Source organism: Salvelinus namaycush, chromosome 25 (genome assembly GCF_016432855.1).
Source record: "Salvelinus namaycush isolate Seneca chromosome 25, SaNama_1.0, whole genome shotgun sequence".
NCBI lineage: Eukaryota > Metazoa > Chordata > Actinopteri > Salmoniformes > Salmonidae > Salvelinus > Salvelinus namaycush.
In genome coordinates, this window is record NC_052331.1 from 12,256,021 (window position 1) to 12,283,435 (window position 27,415).

The window sequence follows — 27,415 nt, forward strand, 5'->3', positions numbered from 1 at the left end:
GAGGAAGACACTGTGTCCTGAAATGTTGCTTCATTAAATAATTGGGAGTTATATAGAGTGTGTCTTTCTTTCTTTTCTCTAAATCACACCCTGGTACAGTACAAGTGTCTTTTTAAATTGAGATTACAGTTTTATGAGGAGGATTTACCGATGAGGATAACAGGACGGACTCCTGAGGTGTTGAGCAGGTTGTCAGGGACGATGACAGTCTCTCCAGCAGTGACGGGTTGGGGCTGAAGGACACCTGCTACAGGCAGCTGAGGAGTGGGCATGGCCAGCACAGAGCCTGTTCAGAAATAGACACACCATGTTAATACTATGATTACAATACAGCTGCATATTAAGCAGATCCTGGAAATCAGGACCTTTCTAATTCTTAAAGATCATTTGTACCCACTCTTTCAGCTTCTGCGCAGATCTGCACTAACCTGTCTGACCCTATCTCCATGGAGATGCTGAATGAATCACCCCTGACAACAGAGAATTTCATGGACATTTTGTCCTTCCTTCTCCCGAAAAGCAAGGTCAATGTAGTAATCAACGTCAGATCTAACATGCACTCTCTCTCTCTCACACACACACACACACACACACACACACACACACACACACACACACACACACACACACACACACACACACACACACACACACACACACACACACACACACACACACACACACACACACACACGTTTTCACAATTGCTGGGGCTACAGTACACTCTTCTAAAAAAAAATTAAAAAGGGTTCTACATTGAACCCAAAGGGGTTTAACCTGGAACAAAAATGGCTCTTCAAACTATGGGAACAGCCGAAGAACACTTTTAGGTTCTAGATATCACCTTTTTTTCCTAAGAGTGTAGGTGGTGCATGACATTTCAAAGAATTCCTCATGAAACAAAGTCTACTAGGGCTGTATCTATTCAGGACACGCTCTGGATGTTAACATACGCTGTGGTGTGATGGTGCAATTCATCTAACTGTTGCCTTTTCAGTGTATCAGTGTTGTAAATGAATGTGTCCCTATGTAAATAAACAATGAAACATTATCAAAAGCTCTGTGCCAGACCTGGGGAGCAGACGATGGGTCGGATGGCGGAAACAGGGACGACTGTAGGGGGGACTGGCACCAGGGGGTTAGGGTGCCAACCACGGTGGCGCTTCTTGGGTGGGCCTGAGATCATGGCAGAGGAAACTGGACAGAAAACAATACAAGAGAAACATGAAAATTCATTAATGTTGTAACTGCAGAATATGGGTCTGGGTTCTCAAAAGGGGTCTGGGTTCTCGGAGTCTGGGTTCTCAAAATAATTCAGAGGGCTTCAACAATGTTGACCTATGAGCAATTATACTACATTCTACTTCATATTTCAGAAATTAAGATCTGTAATAAAAAGAAAAAGCAGGTGCAGAGAAACATTAAATTGGAATCGGAATAGTAAATATGTATTGTAATTCACCCGTAACAGGAACACAACAAGCAGACATTTCCTGTGTATGTTCAACGTCACAGAGGTTAGGGAGGAGAATGTGGCGCTCACCAGGGTTGTCTCCTAGGTCGGAGGTTCTGTACCCCTGTCCCTGGGGTCCCAGAGACACCTGGGAGGGGCTCAGTAAAGGGGGGTGGCCGTCTGGACCCAGTCCGTTGGTTGGCCCGTTCACTCTTAAAGCCATGGGTACTACACCGACACACAGACAGACACACCGTACATTATTGATGCATTTCACCACAATTCCTTTTCAGACGATTCAACGCTAAATAATTAACTTTCGTAAGATAATGTTTTGACAGCCTTTTGAGAGATGCCATACGTGAAGTGCGTGTTTATATCTTCTTCATAGTAAACAAAGAGTAAACAAATACAATAAATACATGTATTTGATAATTACAAAATAAAACCAATTGTCCTGAAAGATATCTTCCTAATATAGAGACTGAACAATACATAAGAATGATTTAGGCCCGCCTAACACTGAGCTATTGATTTCCTATTGCCAATGAACTGATGGGGCACTTTCCAGTCTCAGATTCACTGCGTGTGCATTTACGCTAACACATTGATTGGTATGTGTAGGCCAGGCCTGTCAATCTTACAACCTTGTAAACAAGCTAATGGATAGCCAGGTCTTAAAAAGTCATTACAGGGATTTTCTGCTCAGTATTGATGAGCAGTGTGTGTGTATGCACGCATGTGTGTGTGTCTCCAGTCAGTAGAAGAGGCTAATCTACACGCCACAGCTCCATCTGGACTATGCTTGGCCACGTAAACAAGCCTGTTTCTAGGCAACAGGTCCTTCTCCTACTCAGACCAGGGCACATAGCAGAAGTGATGGCTATTTCCTGACCCTTAGAAATACATGGGCTAAAGCTTATTGCACATGTGGCATGTCTGCATAATATTACTGGATATTATTTAGATATAATGTACCATGCTGTAAAACACTTTAAAGCTGATGTTGTGAGGTAACAATGACTATACGATGGAGATATAATTACACATACAATAGATTAACACATTGTCATCCAGAAACAAGTTCCTTGGCCTACACATCACTGACAAACTGAAATGGTCCACCCACACAGACTTCAGGAGGCTGAAGAAATTTGGCTTGGCACCTAAAACCCTCACAAACTTTTAGTGATGCGCAAATGAGAGCATCCTGTCAGACTGTATTACCACCTGGTACGGCAACTGCACCGCCCGCAACGGTAGGGCTCTCCAGAGGGTGGTGCCCAACGCATCACCGGGGGCAAACTACCTGCCCTCTAGGACACCTACAGCACCCAATGTCACAGGAAGGTTAAAAAAATCATCAAGTACAACAACCACCCGAGCCACTGCCCGTTCACCCCGCTACCATCCAGAATGCGAGGTCAGTACAGGTGCATCAAATCAGGGACCAAGAGACTGAAAAACAGTTTCTATCTCAAGGCCATCAGACTTTAAAATAGCCATCACTTGCACATTAGATGCTGCTGCCCTATATACAGTTGAAGTCGGAAGTTTGCGTGCACTTAGGTTGGAGTCATTAAAACTTGTTTTTCAACCACTCCACACATTTCTTGTTAACAAACTATAGTTTTGGCAAGTCGGTTAGGACATCTACTTTGTGCATTACACAAGTAATTTTTTCAACAATTGTTTACAGACAGATTATTTCACTTATAATGCACTGTATCACAATTCCAGTGGGTCAGAAGTTTACATACACTAAGTTGACTGTGCCTTTAAACAGCTTGGATAATTCCGGGAAATGTTGTCATGGCTTTAGAAGCTTCTGATAGGCTAATTGACATCATTTGAGTCAATTGGAGGTGCACCTGTGGATGTATTTCAAGGCCTATCTTCAAACTCAGTGCCTCTTTGCTTGACATCATGGCAAAATCAAGAGAAATCAGCCAAGACCTTAGAAAAAAATTGTAGACCTCCACAAGTCTGGTTCATCCTTGGGCGCAATTTCCAAACGCTTGAAGGTACCACGTTCATCTGTACAAACAATAGTATGCAAGTATAAACACCATGGGAATACGCAGCCGTCAAACCGCTCAAGAAGGAGACGTGTTCTGTCTCCTGCAGATGAATGTACTTTGGTGCGAAAAGTGCAAATCAATCCCAGAACAACAGCAAAGGACCTTGTGAAGATGCTGGAGGAAACGGGTACAAAAGTATCTCTATCCACAGTAAAACGAGTCCTATATCAACATAACCTGAAAGGCCCCTCAGCAAGGAAGAAGCTGACTGCTCCAAAACCACCATGAAAAACCAGACTACGGTTTGCGACTGCACATGGGGACAAAGATCGTACATAACATCGTACCTTTTGGAGAAATGTCCTCTGGTCTGATGAAACAAAAATAGAACTGTTTGGCCATAATGACCATCGTTATGTTTGGAGGAAAAAGGGGGAGGCGTGCAAGCCAAAGAACACCATCCCAACCGTGAAGCACGGGGGTGGCAGCATCATGTTGTGGGGTGCTTTGCTGCAGGAGGGACTGGTGTACTTCCCAAAACAGACGGCATCATGAGGAAGAGAAAATATGTGGATATATTGAAGCAACATCTCAAGACATCAGTCAGGAAGTTAAAGCTTGGGCGCAAATGGGTCTTCCAAATGGACAATGACTCAAACATACTTCCAAATTTGTGGCAAAATGGCTTAAGGACAACAAAGTCAAGGTATTGGAGTGGCCATCACAAAGCCCTGACCTCAATCCTATAGAAAATTTGTGGGCAGAACTGACAAAGCGTGTGCGAGCAAGGAGGCCTACAAACCTGACTCAGTTACACCAGCTCTGTCAGGAGGAATGGGCCAAAATTCACACAACTTATTGTGGGAAGCTTGTGGAAGGCTACACAAAACGTTTGATCCAAGTTAAACAATTTAAAGGCAATGCTACCAAATACTAATTGAGTGTATGTAAACTTCTGACACGTGGAATTTGATGAAAGAAATAAAAGCTGGAAAACCTGCAAAATCGGCAGTGTATCAAATATTTGTTCTCCCCACTGTATATACTGTATTGTATTGTATTCTACTGTGTCTTAATCTATGCCACTCTGACATTGCTCGTCCAAATATTCATATATTCTTAAGTCCACTCCTTTACTTTAGATTTGTGTATATTGTGTGTATTTTTGTGAAATTGTTAGATATTACTTGCACTGTTGGAACTAGAGAAACAAGCATTTCACTACACCCGCAATAACATCTGCTAAACACGTGTATGTGACCAATAACATTTGATTTGATAGAAGAAGAGTAGAAGAAGAGCTGTACCAATTGGTAGAGTCTTGCCCCCAGGGGTAGAAGCCAGAGGCTTGAGGAAGCTGCAGTCTCGGGCCAGGTCCTGGGCTGAGAAGAACACAGAGGCGGCAGAGGGAGTCCTGGTAGGAGGGGAGTCTGGAGGGTAATAAGAGCATAGGGTGGCTGTTGGGTCCTGTCAAATTGCCTTAACCAAAATCTCTCCAAACAAAACTAACAAATCAACAATAATGACTCAATCCAATTGTTCCATTAGAACAAGTAAACCATAACAGTCCTGGTTAACAAACCAATGCTTCGTAAACAAACAGACACTCTACAATCAAGCCAGATGTAATCTTGGTCAGAGGAGGGAGGGATGGGAGATGAGGGGAGGGGAGGGAGTGAGGGGAGAGGAGAGGGGGTGTTGTGTCAAACCTCTACCCTTCCCTGACAGAGCGTTATGACCTAACTGGGAGCAGGATGTAGCTCAAGGTCGGTGTCAGGAGATAGGACACTGAAGTCATGCCAATGGTGCGTATCAGCACAGCTAACACATCAGGTTAAGTATTTTAGTATGTGTGTGTGTTTGTGTGTGTTTGTGTGTGTGCGTGTGTGTGTGTGTTTTTAATCTGATTTTACTGCTCGCTTGAGTTACTTGATGTGGAAGAGAGTCCCATGTAGTCAAGGCTCTATGAGGTACTGTGTGTTTCCCAAAGTCTGTTATGGACTTGGGGACTGCGAAGAAACCCCTGGTGGTATGTCTTGTGGGGGTATGTATAGGTGTCTGAGCTGTGTGTTAGATGTTTGAACAGACAGTTCGCTGCTTTCAATAGTCCGGGTGGCCATTTCATTAATTGTTCAGCAGCCTTATAGTTTGGGGGTAGAAGCTGTTAAGGAGCCTTGGCGTTCTGGTACCGCTTGCCATGCGGTAGCAGAGAGAACAGTCTATGACATGGGTGACTGGAGTCTTTGACATTTTTTGGGGCCTTCCTCTGACACCGCTTAGTATAATTCACAAAGACAAGTAGTGATTCAGTCAATCTCTCCTTTACTTTGAGCCAGGAGAGATTGACATGCATGTTATCGATATTAGCCCTCCATGTACATTTAAGGGCCAGCCGTGCGGCTCTGTTCTGAGACAACAGTAATTTACTTATGCTCTTTTTTATGGCACTTGACCATATAACTGGGCAGTAGTTCAGGTGTGATAAAACTAAGGCCTGTAGGTCTTGTTTGGTTGATTGTGACATCAAGAAAGCAGAGTAGGGCTTTATCACAGACAGACCTCTCCCCATCTTAGCTACCGTTGCATCAATATGTTTTGACCATGTCAGTTTACAATCTAGGGTTGCGCCAAGCAGTTTATTCTCCTCAATTAGTTTAACTGACACATTATTCATTACTGTCACGCCCTGACTGTAGAGATCCTTTATATGTCTCTATTTTGGTTGGTCAGGGCGTGAGTTTGGGTGGGCATTCTATGTCTGGTGTTCTATGTTGTCCTTGTTTTGTATTTCTATGTGTTTGGCCTGGTATGGTTCCCAATCAGAGGCAGCTGTCTATCGTTGTCTCTGATTGAGAACCATACTTAGGTAGCCTGTTCACACCTGTGTTTGTGGGTAGTTATTTTCTGTTTAGTGTTTGTTGCACCTTTCAGAACTGTTCATTGGTCGTTTTGTTGTTTTTGTTTGCGTGTTCATCTTTATTAAAAGTATTATGGATACGTACCACGCTGCACTTTGGTCCTCCTCTCCTTCTCCCGACAACAAACGTTATAATTACAACATTTAGATTCGATTTTGGGTTAGTGAATGATTTGTCCCAAATACAATGCTTTTATTTTTTTGTATATTTAGGACTAGTTTATTACTTGCCAGCCATTCTAAAACGGACAGCAGCTCTTTCTTGAGTATAGCAGTGTTTTCACTTGCTGTGGTAGCTGACGTATATAATGTTGAATCATCAGCGCACGTGGACACGCAGGCTTTACTCAATGCTAGTGGTAGGTTATTGATTTAAAAAAAGTCAAGGCAGCTACCGTGAGGTACGCCAAACTCTACCTGGTTTACGTCAGAGAGGCTTCCCTCTGTGTTCTGTTAGACAGGTAACTAACTCTTAATTCACGATATACAGTTGAAGTCGGAAGTTTACATACACTTAGGTTGGAGTCATTAAAACTAGTTTTTCAACCACTCCACAAAGTTCTTGTAAACAAACTATAGTTTTGGCATGACACGAGTAATCTTTGCAACAATTGTTTACAGACAGATTATTTCCCCTATTATTCACTGTATCACAATTCCAGTGGGTCAGAAGTTTACATACACTAAGTTGACTGTGCCTTTAAACAGCTTGGGAAATTCCAGAAAATGATGTCATGGCTTTAGAAGTTTCTGATAGGCTAATTGACATAATTTGAGTCAATTGGAGGTGTACCTGTGGATGTATTTTAAGGCCTACCTTCAAACTTAGTGCCTCTTAGCTTGACATCATGGGAAAATCAAAAGAAATCAGCCAAGACCTCAGAAAAAAAATAGTAGACCTCCACAAGTCTGGTTCATCCTTGGGAGCAATTTCCAAACGCCTGAAGGTACCACGTTCATCTGTACAAACAATAGTATACAAGTATAAACACCATGGGACCATGCAGTTGTCATACCGCTCAGGAAGGAGACGTGTTCTGTCTCCTGCAGATGAGCGTACTTTGGTGCGAAAAGTGCAAATCAATCCCAGAACAACAGCAAAGGACCTTGTGAAGATGCTGGAGGAAACGGGTACAAAAGTATCTATATCCACAGTAAAACAAGTCCTATATCGACATAACCTGAAAGGCTGCTCAGCAAGGAAGAAGCCACTGCTCCAATACCTCCATAAAAAAGCCGGACTACGGTTTGCAACTGCACATGGGGACAAAGATCGTACTTTTTGGAGAAATGTCTTCTGGTCTGATGAAACAAAAATAGAACTGTTTGGCCATAATGACCATCGTTATGTTTGGAGGAAAAAGGGGGAGGCTTGCAAGCCGAAGAACCCCATCCCAACCGTGAAGCACGGGGGTGCAGCATCATGTTGTGAGGGTGCTTTGCTGCAGGAGGGACTGGTCCACTTCCCAAAATAGATGGCATCATGAGGTAGGAAAATGATGTGGATATATTGAAGCAACTGTAACGGATGTAACTAGCTAGTTAGTTAGCGGTGGTGCGCGCTAATAGCCTTTCAATCGGTTACGTCACTTGCTCTGAGACCTTGAAGTAGGGTTTCCCCATGCTCTGCAAGGGCCGCGGCTTTTGTGGAGCGATGGGTAACGATGCTTCGTAGGTGACTGTTGTTGATGTGTGCAGAGGGTCCCTGGTTTGCGCCCGGGTATGGGCGAGGGGACGGACGTAAAGTTAAACTGTTACACAACATCAGTCAGGAAGTTAAAGTAAGAGTGGCCATCACAAAGCCCTGATTTCAATCCTATATGAAATTTGTGGGCAGAACTGAAAAAGCGTGTGCGTGCAAGGAGGCCTACAAACCTGACATTTGACCCAAGTTAAACAATTTAACCTCTTTGGGCTGCAGGGGCAGTATTGAGTAGCCTGGATAAAAGGTGCCCATTTCAAACGGCCTCGTACTCAATTCTTGCTCGTACAATATGCATATTATTATTACTATTGGATAGAAAACACTCTCTAGTTTCTAAAACCGTTTGAATTATATCTGTGAGTAAAACAGAACTCATTTTGCAGCAAACTTCCTGACAGGAAGTGGAAAATCTGAAATCGATGCTCTGTTCTAGGGCCTGCCTATAAATGTGCTTGATATGTATTAGTATACATGCACTTCATACGCCTTCCACTAGATGTCAACAGGCAGTGAGAGAAGAAATGGAGTGTATAACATGATCTGAGGTCGAATAAAAGCTCTTGGCATGACGTGACACCAATTTCCTGTTTTCTGGAACGCGCGAGAAGGGACCTGGTATTGCCTTCTGAAAAGCTGTCGTTATAGACGACTAATATCTCCGGCTTTGATTTTATTTGATAAATGTGACAATATCATCGTAAAGTATGTTTTTTCAATATAGTTTTATTAGATTATTGAATTTTTTTTGGGACGTTAGGCGTGTTGCTTTGTCTGCGTTTGTTCACGAAGGAGAGCTTCGCGCCACTTTGCTAGCTTTCCGTGCTAATTGACTGGAGAAGAGGACATTCTAAAACCAAACAACGATTGTTCCCGACAAAGGACCCCTTGTACAACATTCTGATGGAAGATCATCAAAAGTAGGACCCATTTTATGATGCTATTTCATATATCTGTCGAACATGTGTACTAGTAGTTTGCGCCCAGATTTTGGGCACTCTCTCGCTATAACTAAGCTGGATGTCGTAATGAAGTTATTTTTAGAATTCTAACACGGCGATTGCATTAAGAACTAGTGTATCTATCATTTCCTATACAACATGTATTTTTTAGTAACGTTTATGAATAGTTATTTGGTCAGAATAGTTGAGTGTCATAAAAATATCCGGACATTCTGGGAAAAAGATGCTACGTTAGCACAATGTATAACCACTGATTTCAGCTCTAAATATGCACATTTTCGAACAAAACATAAGTGTATGTATAACCTGATGTTATAGGACTGTCATCTGATGAAGCTTATCAAGGTTAGTCAAAAATTATATATCTTTTGCTGGTTTGTTACGATTGCTAACTTTTGCTGCTGGTAAATGGCTTGTGTTTCTGGCTATTGTGGTAAGCTAATATAATGCTATATTGTGTTTTCGCTGTAAAACACTTAAGAAATCGGACATATTGGCTGGATTCACAAGATGCTTGTCTTTCATTTGCTGTACACCATGTATTTTTCAGAAATGTTTTATGATGAGTATTTAGGTATTTCACGTTGGTGTCTGTAATTACTCTGGCTGCTTCGGTGCTATTTGTGACGGTAGCTGTGATGGTGGCTGCAATGTAAAACTGATTTATACCTCAAATATGCACATTTTTCGAACAAAACATAGATTTATTGTATAACATGTTATAAGACTGTCATCTGATGAAGTTGTTTCTTGGTTAGTTTGGTTGGTTCTTGGTTAGTTAGGTTGGTTTTGTGCATGCTACCTGTGCTGTGAAAAATGTCTGTCCTTTTTTGTATTTGGTGGTGAGCTAACATAAATATACGTGGTGTTTTCGCTGTAAAACATTTTAAAAATCAGACATGTTGGCTGGATTCACAAGATGTTTATCTTTCATTTGCTGTATTGGACTTGTTAATGTGTGAAAGTTAAATATTTCTAAAAAATATCTTTTGAATTTCGCGCCCTGCACTTGAAGTGGCTGTTGTCATATTGTGCCCGGCTTCGGGCTTGCAGCCCAAAGAAGTTAAAGGCAATGCTACCTAATTTTATTACCTTTATTTAACTAGGCAAGTCAGTTAAGAACAAATTCTTATTTTTAATGACGGCCTAGGAACAGTGGGTTAACTGCCTTGTTCAGGAGCAGAACGACAGATTTTTACCTTGTCAGCTCAGGGATTCAATATTGCAACCTTTTGGTTACTACTCCAACGCTCTAACCACTAGGCTACTTGCCACCCCACAAATACTAATTGAGTGTATGTAAACTTCTGACCCACTGGGAATGTGATGAAAGAAATAAAAGCTCGCGGCTGGGTTTCTCTTCGTAGTCTGTAATAGTTTGCAAATCCTGCCACAGCCGACGACCGTCGGAGCCGGTGTAGTAGGATTCAATCTTCGTCCTGTATTGACGCTTTGCCTGTTTGATGGTTCGTCGGAGGGCATAGCGTCATTTCTTATAAGCGTCTGGATTAATGTCCCGCTTCTTGAAAGCGGCAGATCTAGCCTTTAGCTCGGTGCAGATGTTGCCTGTAATCCATGGCTTCTGGTTGGGATATGTACGTACAATCACTGTGGGGACGATGTTTTCGATGCATTTACTGATGAAGCCAGTGACTGAGGTGGTATACTCCTCAATGCCATTAGCTGAATCACAGAACACATTCCAGTCTGTGCTAGCAAAGCAGTCCTGTAGCGTAGCATCCGCGTCATCTGACCACTTCCGTATTGAGCGAGTCACTGCTACTTCCTGCTTTAGTCTTTGTTTGTAAGCAGGAATCAGGAGGATAGAATTATGGTCAGATTTGCCAAATGGAGCGCGGGGGAGAGCTTTGTATGTGTCTCTGTGTGTGGAGTAAAGGTGGTCTAGATTTTTTTTCTCCTCTGGTTGCACCTGTGACATGCTGGTGGAATTGAGGTAAAACAGATTTAAGTTTGCCTGCATTAAAGTCTCCGGCCACTAGGATCGCCTCTTCTGGATGAGCATGTATTTGTATGCTTATGGCCTTATATAGCTCGTTGAGTGCAGTCTTAGTGCCAGCATCGGTTTGTGGTGGTAAATAGATAGCTACGAATAATATAGATGATAAATCTCTTGGTAGATACTGTGGTCTACAGCTTATCATGAGGTACTCTACCTCAGGTGAGCAATACCTTGAGATGTCTTTAATATTAGTGAATATTAGTGATTGCACGTTGGCCAATAGAACCGATGGTAGTGGCGATTTACTCACTCGCCTACGAATCCTCACAAGGGACCCTGACCTTCTCCCTCTGTATCTCCAGCTTTTCTTCACGTGAACGACGGGGATTTGGGCCTGGTCTCCGGAAAGCAGTATATCCTTCGCATCGGACTCATTAAAGAAAAAATCTTTGTCCAGTTCAAGGTGAGTAATCGCTGTTCTGATGTCGAGAAGCTCTTTTCAGTCATAAGAGATGGTAGCAGCAAATTTATGTCCAAAATATGTTTCAAACAAAATAGCACAGTTGGTTAGTAGCCCGTAAAACGGCAGCCATCCCCGCCGGCGCCATTATTATTCAGAGTTTGTTGCTGGCATTTCATGCCCAAGTTTGCTAATCTTGTCAATAAAAAATTTAAGTAGTTGGCAATATCAGAGGGTTTTGGGATGAATAAACCGTCTGATTCAATGAATGATGGAGCTGAGTTTTCCTTTTTGCCCAAAATGTCATTTAACTTCTCTAGGGTAGGGGGCAGCATTCGGAATTTTGGATGAAAAGCATGCCCAAATTAAACTGCCTGCTACTCGGGCCCAGAAGATATGATATGCATATAACTGGTAGATTTGGATAGAAAACACTCTAAAATTTCCAAAACTGTTAAAATAGTGTCTGTGAGTAGAACAGAACTGATTTGGCAGGCGAAAACCTGAGAAAAATCCATTCAGGAAGTAGTTTTGTTTTTGTTTTTGTAGTTTTCTATTCAATGCCATTACAGTATCCATTGACTTAGGACTCAAATGGCAGTTCCTATGCCTTCCACTAGATGTCAACAGTCTTTAGAAATTGTTTCAGGCTTGTATTCTGAAAAATGAGGAAGTAAGAGCAGTCGGAATGAGTGGACCCTAAAGTGTCACAGAGCTTTTTCATGCGCGACAAAGAGAGTACCTTTCTTGTTTACCTTTTATATTGACGATGTTATTGTCCGGTTGAAATATTATCGATTATTTAGGCTAAAAACAACCTGAGGTTTGAATATAAACATCGTTTGACATGTTTCTATGAACTTTACGGATACAATTTGGATTTTTTTGTCTGCCTGTTTTGACTGCGTTTGAGCCTGTGGATTACTGAAGAAAACGCGCGAACAAAACGGAGGTTTTTGGATATAAAGAGACTTTATCGAACAAAAGGAACATTTATTGAGTAAATGAATGTCTGCTGAGTGCAACCATATGAAGATCATCAAAGGTAAGGGATTAATTTTATCTCTATTTCTGACTTGTGTAACTCTTCTACTTGGCTGGTTACTGTTTGTAATGATTTGTCTGCTGGGCTATGTTCTCAAATAATCGTAAGGTATGCTTTCGCCGTAAAGCATTTAAAAAATCTGACACCGTGGTTGGATTCACAAGAAGTTAATCTTTAAACCTATGTAAAATATGTTTTGTTTTCGAAATTTTTATAATGAGTATTTCTGTATTTGAATTTGGCGCCCTGCAGTTTCACTGGCTGTTGAAGAGGTGGGACGCTACCGTCTCACGTACCCTAGAGAAGTTAACTTCTCTAGGATAGGGGGCAGCAAATTCACTATTGGATAAATAGCGTGCCCAATTTCAACTTCCTTCTACTCATCCCCAGAATATAAGATATGCATATTATTAGTAGATTTGGATAGAAAACACTCTGAAGTTTCTAAAACTGTTTGAATCATGTCTGTAAGTATAACAGAACTTATGTAGCAGGCAAAACCCTGAGGACTAACCATTAATTATTATTTTTTTTTTAAGTCACTGTCTGTTCAATGAGGTTTCATTGGAATACTGGATTTCTAATCAACCTGTTTGCAGTTCCTACCGCTTCCACTGGATGTCACCAGTCTTTGGAAATAGGTTGAGGTTATTCCTTTGTGCAATGAAGAAGTAAGGCCACCTGGAAACAGTGTAACGTCATGTGTACTGTTTGAGAGTTGCGCAAGACTAGAAAAGTAGCGTTAGTTTGTTGATCTCCTGTATTGAAAACAGATAGACCCGTCTTCAATTTGATCGATTATTAACGTTTACAAATACCTTAAGTTGTATTACAAAAGTACTTTGAAATGTTTTGGCAAAGTTTAGAGGTAATTTTTGAGATATTTTGTAGTGACTTTGCGCAAATTGGAAGCTGTTTTTTTCTGGATCAACCCCGCCAAATAAATGGACAATTTGGATATATATGGACGGAATTAATCAAACAAAAGGACCATTTGTGATGTTTATGGGACATATTGGAGTGCCAACAAAAGAATCTCGTCAAAGGTAAGGCATGATTTATATTTTATTTATGCGTTTTGTGTCGTGCCTGCAGTGTTGAAATATGCTACACTCTCTTTGTTTACTGTTGTGCTATCATCAGATAATAGCATCTTATGCTTTCGCCGAAAAGCCTTTTTGAAATCTGACATGGTGGCTGGATTCACAACGAGTGTAGCTTTAATTTGGTATCTTACATGTGTGATTTAATGAAAGTTTGATTTTATATCATTTTTTTGAATTTGGCGCTCTAAATTTTCCCTGGCTATTGGCCAAGTGGGACGCTACCGTCCCACATATCCCAGAGAGGTTTTAAGGTGCTCCAAAGCTTTTTACTATCATCCTTTATATAATTTATCTTTGTTTCATAGTACAGTTTCTTCTTCTTTTTGTTTAGTTTAGTCACATGATTTCTCAATTTACAGTTTGTTTGCAAATCGGCTGTGCAGCCAGACTTATTTGCCATTCCTTTTGCCTCGTCCCTCGTAGATCTCACACTGAATGAGCACTAACTGCACTATAAACTGAGACAGAGTCGACTGCCATGAGCGTGTCCTACCTGAGAGGGAGAAAGAGGAAGAGGAGGGTGTGCGTGTCCTACCTGAGAGGGAGAAAGAGGAAGAGGAGGGTGTGCGTGTCCTACCTGAGAGGGAGAAAGAGGAAGAGGAGGGTGTGCGTGTCCTACCTGAGAGGGAGAAAGAGGAAGAGGAGGGTGTGCGTGTCCTACCTGAGAGGGAGAAAGAGGAAGAGGAGGGTGTGCGTGTGTCCTACCTGAGAGGGAGAAAGAGGAAGAGGAGGGTGTGCGTGTCCTACCTGAGAGGGAGAAAGGGGAAGAGGAGGGTGTGCGTGTCCTACCTGAGAGGGAGAAAGGGGAAGAGGAGGGTGTGCGTGTCCTACCTGAGAGGGAGAAAGAGGAAGAGGAGGGTGTGCGTGTCCTACCTGAGAGGGAGAAAGAGGAAGAGGAGGGTGTGCGTGTCCTACCTGAGAGGGAGAAAGAGGAAGAGGAGGGTGTGCGTGTCCTACCTGAGAGGGAGAAAGGGGAAGAGGAGGGTGTGTGTGTGTCCTACCTGAGAGGGAGAAAGGGGAAGAGGAGGGTGTGTGTGTGTCCTACCTGAGAGGGAGAAAGGGGAAGAGGAGGGTGTGCGTGTTCTACCTGAGAGGGAGAAAGAGGAAGAGGAGGGTGTGCGTGTCCTACCTGAGAGGGAGAAAGAGGAAGAGGAGGGTGTGCGTGTCCTACCTGAGAGGGAGAAAGAGGAAGAGGAGGGTGTGTGTGTCCTACCTGAGAGGGAGAAAGAGGAAGAGGAGGGTGTGTGTGTCCTACCTGAGAGGGAGAAAGAGGAAGAGGCGGGTGTGTGTGTGTCCTACCTGAGAGGGAGAAAGGGGAAGAGGAGGGTGTGTGTGTGTCCTACCTGAGAGGGAGAAAGGGGAAGAGGAGGGTGTGCGTATGTCCTACCTGAGCGGGAGAAAGGGGAAGAGCTGTGTCCGTTGGTGCCTCCATTCTCCTTGCTACTCAGGGAGGATGAGGAACTGGGCTTGGAGGTGGACGCACTGCTATTGGAGAACTGGCGCGTCTTGCAGTCTGGGGAAAAGGAGGGGAGAAATAAATAACATATGTAAAATAGAGCTGGAAACATATTATCATTGAATCAATCAATGATACATTTTGTATATATATTGATGGGTCATAAAACAAATATAACCCCAGACCAATACCACATTTTAGTTATTACAAACGTTATTGCAAAAACCACTCAACTCCATTAGGCTACTATGCATTTATAATGCATTTGCTAAATTACTATGCAACATCCTGTCATGTTGTAGAAACATACAATGTTACTAGTGTAATTACAGTGTTACAACACAGGTATAAGAGAAATTCAATGTAAAGTGTTGCAGAAAGTGTGTGAAATTAATGCAGATAGGGTCAGAGAGACATCTCACCTTTCCAGCAGATGAGGGGTCCTTTGCACAGAGCACCCTGAGAGTTCTTCACCAGGTAGTATTTTAAGTGCTTCTGCTTCTTGGGCTGCGTGGCCAGCTTCAGGTTGATGTGGTTGGAGAACTCAGTAAAGTACCGGAACCCCTTCTCCCCACAGCCAACACAGTTCCCTGAAAACCCTGCACACACAACACATATTATAAGGATACATTATAGTCTCATGTCAATATTTCTATCGCCAAACATTTATGAACAACAAAAATAAGCTGTTCAATTCAATGTGGCATTAGGAGGCCACAGCACAGGTTAACCAAATGCAACAGTAATCAAAACTAGTTGCAAGCTACAGTATGGAGGGTGGTAAAAATCGAGCATTTCTGATGACTCATCTAAACTGAGCGGGTAAAATACTCATATGTCTACCTCAGTATATCAGGTCAGAGAGACGGACTGACCTAAAAGTGCATTTTTCCCGTTCTCATCAGGCAGAAAGCGCCTGTCCACGGCACACACCAGGATGTGCTCTGGGACGCTGGAGGATTTGGCACCGACAAGCTCGAAGCCAGCTGGGACTTCGATCGGTTCCGTCGCCATGGAGACCAGACGGAGGTCCTTACCGGCCTGACAGAACCCTGAGAAGAAGAGACAGAACAACAGTCAGCTCGGGAGTAAACATCCACAACAACAACACACAGGACACGTACCATGGTCGCGTTCACTGGAATTAGTATTATCGTCGTCAACTTGCTGAATAATATCTATATAGATGTCTACGATACATTGTGAATATTGTTGCAAACATGTGGTGTTCCTAAGTAGAGAATGTACAAGATGTGTTCTTAAGATCTGCTTTTTAGCAAGGATTTGAATCCCAGGGGTTCCCAGGACAAAAGGAGTATGAGATGTTTTTTGAGGCCTACCGTCCATGGTGCAGCAACCGTCGGGCGCAGGGCCCTGGTGTAGATAGGGCAGAGGGGGGCTGCTGGTGTCAGAGTCGTCCTCCTCCTCCAGCTCTTCCAGACCGTTAGAGGCCTGGCCGTTTAGCAGATCCTGACCCTTAGGCTCCCCGCACGGCATGTACAGGTTCACCTTGGGCTTTATATCTGACCCAATAACACACAATGACCCCGTAAGACATAATGTCGCCATCATACACCACATCACACAACACAAGAAATTCTCCTGGAGTGAAGTTGCCAGACAAAGGCAAGGAGATGGAGATCGGAGGCTTTGCAAGTCCTTTTTCAAGAGAAGGACAAACCCATAACACATTACATGGCCACGTTCAAGTCTACCTCTCTTCAAGAGAACTAAATGTGTGAGATGATATGGATTTGCTGTGTGTGTGGGTATAATGTAATGACTAATTCTCAAGTCCTATTCAACTGGTTATCATTAAAATAATTTAACATAATGATCAGAGAAAGACGTTTTTTTCCTATGTGTTTCCGTTATCTATGATCCACTAACGAAAGAGTCAGCTGGCTATAGCTAGTGTTTTGTACTGTTTCTATACATAACGACCTTGATGAGGACAGAGAATGGAGCCATGCAGACAGAGAGAAGTACCATCCATGTTGCCAGGATACTGGTCAGGCTCCAGGTATAGCTGAGTGAAGATGGGCTGTGGGTCTCCACTGCTGGAGCGTAGGGAGGCCTTGATGGAGTTGTGGAGGGCCTCCTCGAAGCGAGCAGATTTCAACTGCCCTGCGTACGAATTCCCCATTATCTGTAATGAGAAGAACGGTATAACATGGACAAAAGCACAGCTATGCACTCAAGGCTCAGCTCCATCCACGTCGATTAGTAAGAGAGAACAGAGTAGAAATCCAATCTACAAAGGATACTTGTCCAGGGGTCATAAAGATGCTAGGATGCACTTACAGTCTCACATAAGAAGATGCATGCGCACACACAATCTCTCACTCTCTTTACTTGTTTCCCCCTCTGTCTTTATCCCTACCCTACTTCTTTCTGGTTTTGTCTCTAGATCTTTCCCTCTCTTTCTGAATTTCAGTATGTCACCCTGGCCTCATTGCCCTCTCCTTTGGTCCACTCTTCGGACATCTGCCGAGGTCGGCTGTGTGGGCCTGGGGTTGAGGTTGGGAAGCAGGTGGCAGCTGGACAGACAGGGACACACACATGTGGCCTGGTGGCACTGAAGAGTGTAAGGGGGGGGGGGGGGGGGGCTTAGTGAAAATCCCTTGTTCAAATAGAACAGAAGTGACCAGTGCAGGGCAAGGGTACTAGCCAAGTATCCCCATAATGAATGACTGATATAGACTGTCCAACTAAATAACTATCCTTAAATAACTCTCCTTAACGCTCCTCTCCCTTTTCTGGTCATTGCCCTTTTCATATCACCCATCCATTCATTTGCAGGGTTTACAATTATAAAGGACTGAAAAGAAAGTAATATTTTTTGCCAGCTAACATATGCTCTTGGCCTGAAAAACCCTCCCTACCATTGTCCTTGGGCTACATTTTGCAGGTGTTACTGTAGTGTTGTATAAATGCAACCATTAACAGCCAAGTCAAGCCACAGGTTGAAGGCTTCATCTGTTTGGGAACAGCTTGGACTCTGTAACCATCACATTGTCTGGGCAGGTTTTTTAGGGGCACAATTACTTGTGATATCATGTATTTTGACTAACTCTATGCCGAGCAATATTACATTTTGACTATGCCAAGCGATGTATAAATGGCTTGGCTATCAAACAACTAGTCCAAAACAAAATCCTGTATCTGCAATGTAAAAGAAATGTACAGGAAAATAGACTACACATGATATCTATAGTACATACAGAATTTGTAGACAAATTACATTTAAATATAACTAACCAATTTTAATCTATTTTTTACATGTAAAAAAACAAGTAGCATCCAATCCAGATAATTTGATTGACAGGTAAATTGCCACTGGACAAAATACCCCTCGCCTAAGGTAACCATTATGAAATACAACCAAATAAGACTTAACTGGGTTAATCATTAAATCAAGAGAACCTATTTTACTGAGATCAATCTGACAAATACAAAGCACTATTCAGTTTCTATGTTGATTCTACTCAAAAGCTTTTTGTGCACCCTTTTAAAATGAAGAAGCATGCTTCTTCCCAGGTTGTCTTTAGCTACTGTAGTGTAGCCTTCTGAAACCCTTTTATTCTGTCAATAAACGGCAGGCTTGGTAATCAAGTTGGAACAGTTAGCCATCCGAGGTCCTGTTCCTGCCCTAACCTGTCCCATACCTGGACAGGTTCAAGCCTGGCTGATTACCCAAGAACCTACCCAGATGGAAAAGGGGCAGAGAGACTGAGAAGAAAGAGAGAAAGAGACAGCAAGAGAGAGAGACAGTGAGAGAGAGACAGCTTTGGCAATGTACACATATGTTTCCCATGCCAATAAAGCCCTTTGACTTGAGAGAGATAGAGAGGGGGTGGGATATGGCCAGCCAAGGCAGACAAAGGACAAGATTAAGTGTGGTGCCTGATTGTGCTTTGACAGAGATAAGCAGCTTAACATAAAGAAGCTACAGTATTTCTCCCTCCGCTGACGGGTGGATGGATGAAGAAAGGTAGAAAGAGATAGAGAGAGAACTACCCAAGGTGTGTTTAAAGAGGTGGCGGAGCCTGGTGAAGGCGTCCACATCTTCCCATATATTATGACAACATTTTGTGACGTTTTTGTTAGTTTTGGTCTTCGGCTGTTCGTGCATACGTCATTTTTTCTCGAAGTTGATAGCCAAAGTCGGTTTCATGCAAATCTTTTCACTTGAGAAATACTGCACCAAACGTCCTAATTAGTTGAAGAATTCTTGGCAAAAACATGAAAATATTAATTCAGTCTGGTTTCGGTGTCTCAAAATAGACAAACAGTACTTTTGCCGCTTTTTTCACATTTTTCAAGAAAACCTCTTAAGGCATCAGCATGCTTCGCCGAGCCGAACCGAACCGAACCGAACCGAGCCGAACCGAGCCGAACCGAGCCGAACCGAGCCGAACCGAACCGAGCCGAACCGAGCCGAACCGAGCCGAACCGAGCCGAACCGAACCGAGCCGAACCGAAGCATGCTGATGCCTTAAGAGGTTTTCTGGAGGACTTCCAGGTCAATTCAAGAGCCCAGAGCAGCAGAGAACAGATTTGTCTTTAAACCTCACAAAGTGAAGCCATAGTGGTGACCTCACAAAGCTGACACATGGGAGAGGTGGAGAGGGGAACACAGACGAGACCCTTCAACACGTGCTCCATCACAACAAAGCCACACCGTGACAAAGGTGGCCTAATGGATGTGGCTGGAGCAGGAGAGAGATAGAGGAAGTGGGTGGTCAGGAGTGATTTCAGGCGTGATTTCATTCGACGTAATTCTGTTTGATGAATGATGAAATAGTGTCTGATCTGTGTTTTCAGGTAGTGACAGAATCATGTTTGGAGAAGAGAAGTGACTGAGATCTCGATTTTCTCAGAGGCAACTGGAAGCTGACCAGAAAACCGGTCTCAGATTCTTCCACAGATTCCTGAGCCTGGGTGGCCATAATGGCCATATTGCAAGAATCTAACCCCCGGGCAGAATTAAGGTCTGGTCCTGTGACAAGCTTGCAAATTCCAGGAGGCCATATGGGAGAAAAAAATAGGGCTTGTTCATTAGGAATTAAATTGAAGAAAATTGTCAGACATTTTGTGAAATACAGAGGTACCATCTGAGCTTGTCCAATAAGAAATGCTCGTTATGGTTTCACGTTTTGACAAGTTTTGCTATGGTGTGCCCTAAGGAACAAGACCCTCCTTTCTCTCTTTATACATCTTTCCCATTCGGACTTTACCTCACTTTCCCGACACGGCTTTAAAACATGATAATCTCATGTATTATCACGTCATCTTGGTGTAGCTGTCCTTACCTTGTGTAATTGTTCCCAGGCGTGAAGGGATTTGTTCTCCTCTACTACATGATGGGTCAGAAGAACCACTGTGTAGAAACGTCCTGCAGTGACATCCCCCTCAGCAGCACTGTTCTAGACCTAAAGAGAGAGGTTAGATGAATACATGAGATTAACTAAAAGCATCTTCACCCAAGGATCCAAATGAACAGACACATGGAATATAGGAGACATACTGTATAGTAGGCTGAAGGTTTATAGTTGGCTAATTGTCTGAAAATGATTAGCACTAAGGAAGACGGTCATGCCACACTGGTGTATTTAAAGGCGAGAGCGTCGAATCAGGCTTTGACACAATTGATATACTGTATGCAAGGAGAAATGTTTGCTGCAAATAACACACGATAGGCCTGCAGCACCTTTCATCTCAAGATATCAAATCAAACCCAATATTTTAAAAATTCTATTGAAATGAAACTCAAGCATGAAAGACGCACAAAAGCTTTTAAATAGTCAGTACAGTCCACACAACATGTCTGACAATGAAAATGAATGGCTGCACTTAGAGCAATGAGAGAGGCCACTCAAAAGTTAAGAGGAGCTTAACAGATTGCACAAAACCATGACATATGTAGTGACCGTTGGCGGTGAACAGGGGTTATGTGATACGGTAGCCTCTGGGTATTTTTGTAAAACACACTAGAGTTTTAGGGTTTGTAATCATCCACACACACACGAATAATGTATGCACACACACACATGCTTGCACACACACACATGCTTACACACGTGTATGCACACTCACACACAAACTGTATATGGGCGCTCACACGTACACACACCCACCCACACACCCACACACACACACACACACACACACACACACCACCAACTACTAAAAACTGGTAGAGATATAAGATCTTAATTTGACCAGATTCTCACAGCAGGAAAATAATCCTGCAGCAACAGGAAATTTGAACTTTGGTGTGGATTATAATTCATGGAATTTTTGTAGGCGTTGATAAATGTTTATTTTTATTTTTTATTAAGTCTGACATTTTAAAGTGGAAATTTCAAACTTTAGAAGCCTTTTTAAACCTTGAATACACTACACGTTTGCAGGACATTTCCTGCAACAACAGGGTGATCAAATTAAGATCCTACATCTGTACTTCCACTTTGACCCCAAGCATTGTTTACCCACTCCTAGACCTTATACAACTAAGCTGATACAAAGTTCCCTTCAAAACATTGACTGTCACAAGAATGCTCCCTGTCACCATCCTGTAATGCATGGTCCTTGTTATGCCATTTTTGGGACCTGGTGTCCCTAATTTGCCCCTGCCTGAGGTCTGGGGCCCAAGTCCTCGCGCTGGCATTACATACACACTGATTTGTCCTGTTAACCACATTGAAGTAGTTAACTTTGTGAATGATTAGCCTCACACTGATAAGGCTAATCAAACTACAGAGCTACATGGTCAATGGGAGGGACAAGGGGATAGGGGGATAAGGGAGGTCATGCAAATTCCATACCATCCAGGTCAGACAGTGCTATAACTTTAACCGGAACGCTGTATGAGTTTAGGGAACATTCTCTTGAGTACGGACTGAACATCCAAATCTTCCTTCACTTCTAGATACACGCTTTAAGGGCCCTCTAGGCAGCTAACTGCATTCACAGTAATATAACCCATTCGATGAGACAATCTTATCACACTGGCCTATCAGTAGGCCTAGACTACAGATCACTCTTAACATAACCCTGTATCTATTTCCATGACCACAGGGTCACTATCAATGGCATTAACCCCCCACTAGGCCAGAGTGTTGAAATATTTTCATGGCTGCCAAATCAAATGAAGTTTATGTGTCATATGCACAAGAAACACATGGTGTACTCAGTACAATGAAATGCTTACTCTCAACTAAATGTGACAACGATAAGAATAGAAGGTAAAAAAAAAGGTACTAATAATAACAATAATCTAGGACACTGCAGATGGCCAGTGAGATGTGCCTGACCCATCGGAGCCGTAAATCTAGACATACTCAGGCACAGCCTCGGGTGCCTAATGGCTGGGATCCTGTTCTTCTGGTAATGACATTTTAGGGTCCTTTCAGCATGACATGCTGGTAGGGAATTTTGCCTCAGGGGTGTAAGGAGGGAATTTAAGGCGGTGGCCGCAGAGGTACACACACACAAAACACACACACATACAAACACAAACACACACACACACACACCCACATGTGCACACAGACGCACCCGTGTGTGCGTATGCGTAACATAGCTAACTCCTTGTTAATGAACGATGTGAAAACAGAGGTCCTATTTTAGAGTGATGTGGATTTAAATTCTAAGAAATGTTAGATATTTAACTCCAAGATCACTGTGAGCTTAGCCTCTCGCTCCCACCCCTCACTGTCTTCTTTCTCTCTCCCTCCTTCCCTCCCTCTCTGCCTCTCTCTTTTTCCCCCACGCCACTCCCTTTTTGTTTCTTCCTTCATCTGCATAATGACGTTACACTCCTGACAATGGAGGGATAGAGGCAGGATAGAGAGGGATTACATCTACTTCCCCTTGGTCACAACCTGTTTCAGACCCACTCTATCACTCCTGGAACCTTTTCTTCAAAGACAACACTGCAACGTTGAAGTCAGTCAAGGGTTTCACGTTAAGAAATCTAACTTGCTACTGTATCCACATATGTGCACATAGGCACTGGCACAGATAGACGTGTGTGCGCGCGCACGCACGCCACACACAAACACACTGAAAAGAGAGGAGAAAAAAAAGGGAAAGCCGGGGTAGATGCAGAAAAAACTTGACACTATCTCGGTGATCCTGAACATGCGTTTTCTACAACACATAGTGATATAATAGTCTAAAATGATTTAGATCATCCAGAACATGGTAAAAAGACGACCACTGACTACCTCTTTACTTGATTATTGAAACATTCACACAAGCTTTTGCCAGTCATCATTACTTACAATAGATCATGATAAAACAGACTACCTTAGTCATTCGAGTAAATGTATTACATATCTTATTTATTTATTTTTCACAGAAATACAGGAACAATGACTGTAGGCTACACTCCTAAAAAAAAGGTGCTATCTTGGACCTAAAAGGGTTCTTCGGCTGTCCCCATGGGAGAACCCTTTGAAGAACCCTTTTGATACCAGGTAGAAACCTATTGGGTTCCATGTAGAACCCATTTCCCCAAAGGGTTCTACTTGGAAGCCAAAAGAGTTCCGACTGGAACCAAATAGGGTTCTACCTGGAACCAAAAAGAGTTCTCCTATGGGGACAGCCGAAGAACCCTTTTGGAACCCTTTTTACTAAGAGGGTACTGTCAACATTAGAAAACCCATGAATGAGGATGAGAGTACACATCAGTATAGCAAAGGAGAGGGGGATGGGGGTTATGCAAAAAAGGACTAACATTTCCAGGTCCCTTAAATTAGGTGCTAAGAGCTGAGCCATCAACATCATGTTGGTGGAAATCCAGCAAAGTGCTAGAGTAAACAATGTAAAATGCTTCCATACCTTCCAATGGTTCTCCACCAGCCAGACAGCACTTCGATAACACACACACACAAAAAAAACGCTCCAAAACCAAACACTAAATTCCACAATACAAAAATAATAAATCACAAAGTCACGAATTATAGTCCATTTTGGGTCCTAAGGAAGAGGACAAGAGTGAGGAAATATCCAAGGAGACGTAGGGCTGATTAATTCTCATCTGGTGTGTCCCCAAGCCATCAGCAGCTCCTTGGTAATTAAACTCCACCACAGTATGGACAGCAAATACTCCTCCTTCCTCCAGTACAGCAGAACCCCTCTCTCTCTGAGTCAAGCACACACACACCCAAGCACACACACACACACCCTCCCCCAGTCCCCTTGTCCCTCCCCTATGTTGTGCCATTTGCTGTGTGTGGAGTAAATTCTCTGGGGCCTCATTCATCGTAGCCCCTCTGACCCCCTGTAGTGACAGATGCTCTTGGAGGGCCGTCCTGCCTGGCCAGGAAACAAAGACATTGGGCAACATCCCCTCCTGCCACATGGTCACACCACCCCGACACGCGTGACCATCAGCGTTTAACACGCCAACAACACGGGGGAAACCCTGACTCAGCAGGATGACACACTGGAGAAATGGAACTACTATACCTATACAGTTCCTAGATTACCAAAGAAGAAGAAACAAATCTAGTCAAAATCAACCCCCCCCCTACTCTTTCTTTACTTTCACCCGTCTCTCCCTCTCTCTCTCTCTGCCACTCCCTTCCTTTTTATTAGGGCCAATTTAGAGATAGGGCAACCCCAACCACTGGCAAAATAGGGACAAGAAGAATGTCAGGTCAGCTCTGTGCATTTTGCCCCTCTTGGCCAGGCTGGGACCCTGGCCCTACAGAACAGACTACAGGCCTGCGACTGGGATGGACCCCTGACTGTTTTTTTTTACCCCCGCTATAAATACCAAGGGCTCATCTGGTCAAAATAAATAAACTGGGGATCCACCTTCCGCCACCACAAATCAATAGGCGCTGGGTGGACAGATGTCAAGGATTATAGCGTCATTATAGCCTGGCTGGCTGGTCAAATGCCTCGTCATTACTAACGCTGGGCCAATGGAGCGCTGGGGTGACGGATTTTATGGAAACTAAGAAATGCATGATATGATTTAAAAGCATTTTGGGTTTATTCCGTGAAAATAAATTAAATTACGTCACATCATGCTAATATACTGTACAGGTAGAGAAGTTTCCCTAAGTGCGTAAGCAACATAACAACAGAACACTGTATTTTTTCAATGATATAGGGACTTTGGAGGCTTTTTGGGGACTAATCAATTCACCTTCTCCTCACCAGTGGTTCCCTCACACGGAATGTTCTAACTAGGCTTTTGAACATTTTAGGTTCTCACAACAACATATTTGTAACGTTGCAATCAGATCCCAACCTATTGGCTGAGTATGAGAAAAAGATAACACTATACTCTCTTTAACCTCCCCCCTCTCTACAGATCCACTGCCGATAGAGCAAAGGGTTGATGTGTGTCCGTGACATTCACATTTCCACTTTCATATGACTTTGAACACTAAATCTAAGCAGCTAACTGACTGCCAAATCATTCCTTGCATACAATGCCTGGTTCCTGTTTTGGCTGCAATCTCAAAATAGTCTTTGTTAATAATTTACGCTAGCCTCGTTCATGGAGTGACCAGTTAAAAGGTTACTATGCATAAAAACATTTCCCAAACAAGCCTGTAATCCCTATGTCTGGGTCTTGTTTTTCTTTTTCTATGTTTAAGTAAAGTTGCTGAGAATTTCTCAAGCAAACTAAGAAAATTCCCAAGTCAACACACAGCTACTTGACAGTAGAAAATACACACTCCAGTCCATACTTTGCACGGACCCTTTTTACACTTTTTCTAACATTGATATTTGACCTCGTGGTTGTGCCAATGACAACATTATTATTCTCACTCTTAAATCCAACATTAGGGAGACTTAAAACAACCTCAAAAGAGCTATACAATATATTCACTATAACACCATATGTCTCTTGTCTCCTTCACCTGCAACCCTCTTTTCAACAGTCCATTCTTAGAAAAATGACAAGCCTGAGTAAGCCAGTTGGTGAGCCATTCATAACAATCTAAACATTATTTTACTAAAACATTGGATTCTGAATATGGATTCATAATATAATTATGTTATCCTGGATCATTAAAGAGAAATAAACAGATGAAACATTAAGTCAGAGGATGTTGCTAATGACCATATTGTTTAACTGTAATTCTTTCATTTTCATCTTTGCATAGCCAGGCAAGCAGCGTGACTGACTGACTGCCTTAGTCTTCAGTTCATTACAGCAGATCTAGTCAACAGTTGGTTTAATCTGTCCGTATAACTCTTCTCACCTCCTCACCAATGGTTATAGTATGCCGGCCACAGGCGGTGTGTGAGACAGCTATAAACCGGGGCATTAGCCAATCAGGGCTCCATTACTCCTCACCACTCATTCATCATACACACATCGCGCATTCTATGCTGAACGTGGAGGTTCGTGTACATTTTATTATTATACTACACAGCGTCTGTCTGTCGGTATGGACTCTATAGGCTCCCGGGGGTAGTTCATTTGAAACAGTTGGAGTAAAGAATGAAAGAAAGAGATGAGTTGTGCATTAAGAGGAGACTAGCAACTTTAGTAAACATTATAGTTTCCTGTCTGAGGTAAATCAACATATGACCAATCGAAAACTCCCCAAATAAGCTCATTTGGTACAGACCAGCACTAGCAGCAAGTTCAACCTGGGAAGAGGAGTCTCACCGTGTGATTCATCTCCCCCAGCTCCCAGCAGTAGCTCCCTCCCTCCCTGACTTTGACACAGCAGCCACGTTTAAATAGACCCGTTTGAAATGAAGATAATGAGTAAACCCAGCGGTTTCTTTGGCCTCAAAAGAGCCCTGTGTGGGAAAACAAAAGAGCCTGGGTCTGAATGCTGGCCCTGTGGCCCTCCCTCCACCCATCCCTCACCACTGTATTGAGGGCCAGCCAAAGGGCCTGACAAAGGGGAAGTGGCCCTTCCACCCTCCACTGCCACCTGAGGAAAGATGGGTCATGTGACAGGGTGACTAGAGAACAGGGGGAAGGGAGAGGGGGGATAGGGGACTGGGGGTCTCCTATCCCCTGTTGTCTTTAGATTCCAAGGGGGACAGGAGATGGTTGCCTCCATTTCTCCTCTTGTCTTGTGAATTCCCAGAGGAAAAGCTGCTTTGTCTTAGCTCAGAACTGACTCAGCTTCATTGGGTTGAATTGAGCACATTGCAGCTTTGACCGACTCCAATGACTGACTCATTATTACACCTGATAGATGTTGCGATACTTAATTGATACAAGTATAACATGTTCAAAAGCAAATGTTCAGAAAAAATGTAAAACAATTTGAGACTCAAGGGAACGTGAACCGCACTATTGATTGCGTGCCGAGGTCAAAACATACATTCGGACCT

The 27,415-nt window shown here is 43.0% G+C and overlaps 1 protein-coding gene across 1 annotated transcript in view; it reads right to left on the bottom strand.

Annotated features, from left to right (window-relative positions):
• Window positions 1–24,187, bottom strand: part of LOC120020256 (GREB1-like protein) — a 46,413-nt gene extending 22,226 nt beyond the window's left edge. Inside the window, exons 1-11 of the mRNA XM_038963803.1 lie at window positions 23,933–24,187; window positions 20,398–20,517; window positions 17,072–17,231; window positions 16,423–16,605; window positions 15,958–16,134; window positions 15,505–15,681; window positions 15,014–15,139; window positions 4,782–4,904; window positions 1,544–1,681; window positions 1,072–1,197; window positions 149–286 (exon numbers count right to left, since the gene is read on the bottom strand). Coding sequence (XP_038819731.1) covers window positions 149–286; window positions 1,072–1,197; window positions 1,544–1,681; window positions 4,782–4,904; window positions 15,014–15,139; window positions 15,505–15,681; window positions 15,958–16,134; window positions 16,423–16,605; window positions 17,072–17,228 — 1,345 coding nt within the window. The 5' untranslated portion in view covers window positions 17,229–17,231; window positions 20,398–20,517; window positions 23,933–24,187. The remainder of the gene's footprint in view (window positions 1–148; window positions 287–1,071; window positions 1,198–1,543; window positions 1,682–4,781; window positions 4,905–15,013; window positions 15,140–15,504; window positions 15,682–15,957; window positions 16,135–16,422; window positions 16,606–17,071; window positions 17,232–20,397; window positions 20,518–23,932) is intronic.
• Window positions 24,188–27,415: the final 3,228 nt, after the last annotated feature.